Consider the following 6,000-nt stretch of genomic DNA (forward strand, 5'->3'; position numbering starts at 1 on the left):
CCACATTTGTAAAGAAGTGGTCTCGAGTACTTTATATAGTAGTTGCGCTTCTTCTTCTACGGGGGAAAATGAAGTTGGCGGCTGCTTACCGTAGTTGCTAGACCTGTTGTGGCTCAATATTGGTCCATATATATAAGGCGCACTGTCGGCTTTTGAGGAAATTGAAGGTTTTTAGGTGCACCTTATAGTGCGGAAAATATGGTAGTTATAGAAACAATAGCAACCAAACGGTTGGTGGTGCTGGTGGGAGTGTTTCCGTCTGTAGTCTGGGTGAACCGGGTCTTTGAGTTCTGATCAGTGGAGCATCACAGCAGCAAACCTCTGCCAGAAATGTTGGCTTCCTGCCCAGACCTGTGTGTGCGTGTGTGTGCGTGTGTGTGCGTGTGTGCGCGTGTGTGCGCGTGTGTGTGTGTGCATGCGTGTGCGTGTGTGTGTGTTAATAAGCACACTGCCCTCTCCTGATCCATGTCGGCCATCGAACCCACACAGTCTCACTCCGTTCATGTTCCTCTCTCTGTCGGTTTTGCCTCCATGTGTTTCCTTCTGTTTCAGAATCTGACTGAAGGAAAATACAAAACCTTCGACGAGTTCAAAGCCGACGCTCAGATGATCGTTCATAACACTGCCATCCTGTATGGAGGTGGGTCACACACCTCTGATAATCTGCTCTATGGCCGATGTTTACCTATAACCGCTCACGAAGAGATGAAATGTGTGAATAAAAACATTTTTTTAAGTATTTATTCTTTCCCAAGGAAGCAAATCTTACAGAGCGTTTGAAGACAACATCACAATGTCTGAGTGGTCAGAGTGGATCATCGCAGTAGCTTTATCCAGCTTTATCTCTAAAAATTATAAAAATTAAATCAGAGTTTCACACACTCTTGAGGTATAATGCTTCATCTCTAAATTAATGTCTCTATAAAACTGTAACTGCTTATTTTCATAGTTTATAGGCCAAATAAACCTCAACGTGCATTTATACGCTCAGAGGAAGCCATCTTGGCGCGACCACAGAAGCTAACACCTGTAGTCTTCAGTTCAGCCAATCGGCTCCAAGGAACGTAAATGCTGCTCCTGGATTGGCTGCTTTGCCAATCCAGCCAATAGCAGGTCAAGTAGCATTAACGCTGGTTTTAAAGCTTCCCAGGATGAATTTTCTTTCAAGTATTTTAGATGGACTCTCAATAATTTGGATTATTTTATCATCTTCACTGTAAAACTGCCTGTTGGAAACGACAGATACATTTTCAACGCGTTTTGTCTCATTGTGTTTGTCGCAGTTCACAGCGACCAGGCGGAGATCGCACGGCTGCTCTTTAGCGACACGTGCCACGAGGTACGCTGGGTTTTTCTCCTTCGCGCTCGGAGCAGCGGCGCTTCAAACGAGTCGATTATTTTTAAAAATACATATTTACATTAAACTTAATTTCTTTTTTGCCGCTTGTGTCTGTTGCAGTTGAACGAGTTGGTGTTGTGCAAGAACTGTTTCTACCTGTCGAACGCTCGGCCTGAAAACTGGTTCTGTTATCCCTGTGTGAGTAGAACCGAGCCGAAGCCGTAACCACGGTAACCCCGCTGACAGCAGCAACACAGACGTTAAATGTTGCACGTTTGTGACCGCATCGCATTGAAGGTCACAGAGTTTAGCTGTTTTCTGCTTTTCTATTTGAAGCAGAATTGTACAGGACAATGTTTTTAAAGTTATCCATTGAGATTTAAATTTAAATGTAAAAACATTTTGAGATAAAATAAATGGATGAAATAATAAAAGAGCAAATGTTTTAACATCGTTTCATAGCTCATGAAAATCTAAAACTGAACATTTATCTTAAACTTGGTGAAAATAATTTCTTCTGCTGGTTTTCCCTCCTGGGTTTCTTCAGCTGCAGCCAATTGATGTTGCCAAAACTGGTATTTTATCCATCAAAATGGGTAAAATGTTTTGACTAACTCTGACACAAATAACTGTAATGATTATGGTTATTTGTGATGAATTGATTATTGAAATAACCAATTTAGTGATTTTTAATCAATAAGTGGAGTTTACAGACTCAAAAAGGGCCATTTACTGAAAAAGCAACATATTCAGAGCAGTAATGAAGCCAAAACATTTTGAAGTTAAGATAAAAAGTGGAATTTCTTTATATTTACTTGGTTCAAATTCACTTAAAGAATTATATGTTACTGCTTTTTAAGTAATTTTATTTTCTATTTTGAAATGGAATAAAATTATTTGTTTATTTGTATATTTGAATGTTATTCAAATATTAAATAGAAAAGACTTAAGTGATTAAATTAAAAATTTACACTGTTTTTTATTATTATTTTGTCTAATTAATCAGTTACTAAAATAATCGTTAGTTGCAGCTCTACATTGTACAAACGTAAAGTTCATGTTGTGGTAAAAAAAATTTATTCATACTTGAAACGAGCTGCTTCAGATGCAGAGAAGCGGTTCTGAGGTTCTGATGTTCTGTTTCCTCTGCAGACTCCGAGCCACGACCTGGTCTGGGCCAAGATGAAGGGCTTCGGGTACTGGCCCGCCAAAGTCCTGCAGAGGGAAGACAACCAGGTGGATGTGCGCTTCTTTGGCCACCAGCACCAGAGGTGAGAGCAGCTGACACGCACCGATCCAGTGTTTCTGATACTGATCCAGCACCAACCCAGTGTTTCTGATACCGATCCAGCACCGATACAGTGTTTCTGGTACCGATCCAGCACCGATACAGTGTTTCTGATGCCGATCCAGCACCAATCCAGTGTTTCTGATACTGATCCAGTGTTTCTGATGCCGATCCAGCACCNACCGATCCAGTGTTTCTGATACTGATCCAGTGTTTCTGATGCCGATCCAGCACCAATCCAGTGTTTCTGGTACTGATCCAGCACCGAACCAGTGTTTCTGATACCGATATCTGACGTCTATTATCGGCCGATACCTAATCAATTCAGAAAAACAGCTGAACTGACTTAAAATGGTTCATTTAAAAAAAAAAAAAAGATGAAACGTAAACACAACTTTAATTTGTTCAGTCAGTGCAGACAGACTGTCGTGTTTTTAATAATAAAAGTGAATTAGTGATAAAAGTACATTTATTACTCATATTTAGGTAACAGTATGGATGTGACTGTGTGTCACAGCAATTATAGCCCCACAAACACAAATGCTGCTCCAAAAACATTCCTACTTGTTTCACACTTTGTTTTAGAGTTTAAATTTTAAATATAGTGTAAGATGAAGGATAAAGCAAGACGTCACTCAGAGCACAAAGCATAGAAATAGACTGAATAGATCTTGGAACATTAAAACTCTTTAAAATATCGGGATCGATACAGATCTTAATATCGGATTGGTGCATCTCCAGCTGTGTTTCCTCGTCTCGTCCCGTTGATCCATATGTGTTTGGTTCTGGTCCGGTGTGCAGAGCGTGGATCCCGTCGGAGAACATCCAGGACATCAAGGTGAGCGTCCAGCAGCTGCAGGTGAAGCGCAGCAACGGCTGGAAGAAGGCGTGCGAGGAGCTGGAGGTGTACCAGCGCTTCCTGAGGGAGGGCCGCTTCTGGAAGACAAAGCTGGAGGACAGCCCTGCGCCGCACCAGAACCAGCGGAAGCAGCAGCAGGACGAGGAGGAAGACGAGGAGGAGGAAGAGGAGGAAGAAGAGGGCGAAGAGGAGGCGGCCAGCAGGAGGACGCAGAGACCGGAGCGGACGGACGAAGCCGAGTCCAGCATCTCGTCCACCAGCAACGAGCAGATCCGCCACGTGAGTCGGGTCACGGAAATAAATGGAACAATTAGGATCAATATTTAGCTCATACAGCTGCTGCTGCTGCTAAAAACAGTTTTATTTCTGTTTTAACTGATCCTGGAGTCATACATCCGTTACCGTAATGCATCTAAATAAGCAGCAAAACAGGGATTTCACCATGTCCTGTCACAATAATACAGTTTACTGGTCGATAAATTGTCAATAATTATGTGTAATATTTGTCACAGTTAATTGTTGACAACAAAAACAGTTTTATTTCTGTTTTAACTGATCCTGGAGTCATAAATCCATTACCGTAATGCATCTAAATAAGCAGCAAAACAGATCTGATCTGAATTCTCACTGCAAAGCAAATGTCTATAAATATCTGTAAACAGATCCAACAGCGCCACCATGTGGTAAAACAACAGTACTTTGTAGACATATTGCGTTACTTCCTGTATTGTTGAGCTCAGCTCTGAACTATTTAACTGAGAATCATCAAAACTGAAAACGGCAGCAGAGATATAAACAACAAGACTGTTAGTTTAACTTCTAATCTGATTGTTGGAGTTCATTTTAGTTTATTTACTAAAAGAGAAATGAGAAATTTAAGTCCATTTATAATAAAATGCAGCCAAATTAATAGAATTTGGTAAAACATTTTCTGTCTAGAAAATTCTAACAAGTATTTTCTATGTGGTAGCAACATGAAGAGGAGAAAAAATGTTTTTTACTAAAACACCCAGAGTTGCTGCTTGGTGTTAAACTGTCTGCTGTGATAAAGAACTGAGTAAAAAACAGGGAAGAACCCGAGACTCGGATCCGACTCGGATCTGTAGAATAATCTTGTTGATTTATGTGTTGTTTTTTAATGTAATTTTCAGTTGAAAAGCAGCCAGGAGCCCAAAGCGAAGAAAAGCCGCAGGACTCTAATCGTTGAACCCAAAGAGGAAGCCAGCGTAAGTCAGCAGCTCGTTTGTTACCAACCGACTCTTATTGATGACCTGAAAGGTTTTCTGCAGAAGACTGAAAAAAAATCTGTGGCTGGGATTAAATATCCAACATGAACAGAGAATTTAATTTGTATTAAAATGGGAAACGTATGACTTAAATATACAGTCACTTAAAATTTAATAAACTTACTATTTCGGTTGTCTTTGGTTTTTATTTGCATTTTATTTATTCCTTTAGGTTTTTTTGTTTTTTTATTTTTAATTTCGATATTTAAAATGTCTTCCAGTTCCAGTGTTAATTGTTCATGAGAAAAATTTCCTGATATTTGAAAGGAACAACTTGCATTTTTAAGCCGTTATCAATATTTTAGTTTGAAAATATATGGTTTCAAAATGACAGTATTTTAGTTTCTGGGACTAATTAATGTCCAGCATATTGCTGAGAACCTGAATCACAATTTAAAGGGAAATTATTATGGATTTTTCAAGAATCTTTTTAGACTTCATAACAAAATGAAGACTTTAAAGTAGAACAAACAGAAAACGGGAAAAATGTTGGAGTAAAACGCTGCTGACCTGACCCTGATTCTGCTCTATAACCGGACCGGGTCGCTCGTTCCAGGAGCCGGAGCCGGAGATGGAGGCGGTGAGCTCCAGCCAGGAGATCCCGGTGTCGTCGGCGCCGCCGCCGCCCGAGAAGCTGTCGGTGTCGACGCAGACCAAGAAGGCGAGCGGCGGCTCGCCGCGCATGCTGCACCGCGGCACGCAGACCAACAGCGAGGGGCCGTGCCACAACATGTGCCACGAGAAGTACAGCAAGGTGTTCGGCGAGGTCAAGGAGATGATGAAGGCCGACAACAAGAGGGAGACGGAGCGCGTCGTCAGGGAGGCGCTGGAGAAGGTCGGCTCGGTTCTGAAGCTCTCCCAGAAATAACCCATCGGTTCTTTACTCTAAAAAGCAGATTTCTGTGCTTCTCCTGCAGCTTCGGGCCGAGATGGAGGAGGAGAAACGTCAGGCGGTGAGCAAAGCGGTGGCCGGAGTTCAGGCGGAGATGGAGAGGAAGTGCAAACAGGTGAAGGAGAAGTGCAAAGAGGAGCTGGTGGAGGAGGTGAAGAAGCTGGTGGCCCAACACAAGCAGCTCATCTCCCAGACCAAGAAGAAGCAGTGGGTGAGTCGGTCCGCTGCAGGTCGGACGCTTCGGTCGGTGTGCTGCCCGTCGGACGCTTCGGTCGGTCAGCTGCCCGTAGGACGCTTCGGTCGGTCCGCTGCCCGTCGGACGCTTCGGTCGGTCCG

General features: G+C 42.4%; 1 protein-coding gene across 2 annotated transcripts in view; it reads left to right on the forward strand.

Annotated features, from left to right (window-relative positions):
• Positions 1-6,000, forward strand: part of zmynd11 (zinc finger, MYND-type containing 11) — a 28,021-nt gene that overhangs the window by 17,877 nt on the left and 4,144 nt on the right. For both annotated transcript variants that reach the window (XM_008434733.2, XM_008434734.2), the window contains 8 exons: positions 553-640; positions 1,284-1,339; positions 1,460-1,537; positions 2,492-2,610; positions 3,429-3,765; positions 4,638-4,712; positions 5,329-5,607; positions 5,690-5,875. In XM_008434733.2, coding sequence (XP_008432955.1) covers positions 553-640; positions 1,284-1,339; positions 1,460-1,537; positions 2,492-2,610; positions 3,429-3,765; positions 4,638-4,712; positions 5,329-5,607; positions 5,690-5,875 — 1,218 coding nt within the window. The remainder of the gene's footprint in view (positions 1-552; positions 641-1,283; positions 1,340-1,459; positions 1,538-2,491; positions 2,611-3,428; positions 3,766-4,637; positions 4,713-5,328; positions 5,608-5,689; positions 5,876-6,000) is intronic.

Source organism: Poecilia reticulata, linkage group LG17 (assembly GCF_000633615.1).
Source record: "Poecilia reticulata strain Guanapo linkage group LG17, Guppy_female_1.0+MT, whole genome shotgun sequence".
NCBI lineage: Eukaryota > Metazoa > Chordata > Actinopteri > Cyprinodontiformes > Poeciliidae > Poecilia > Poecilia reticulata.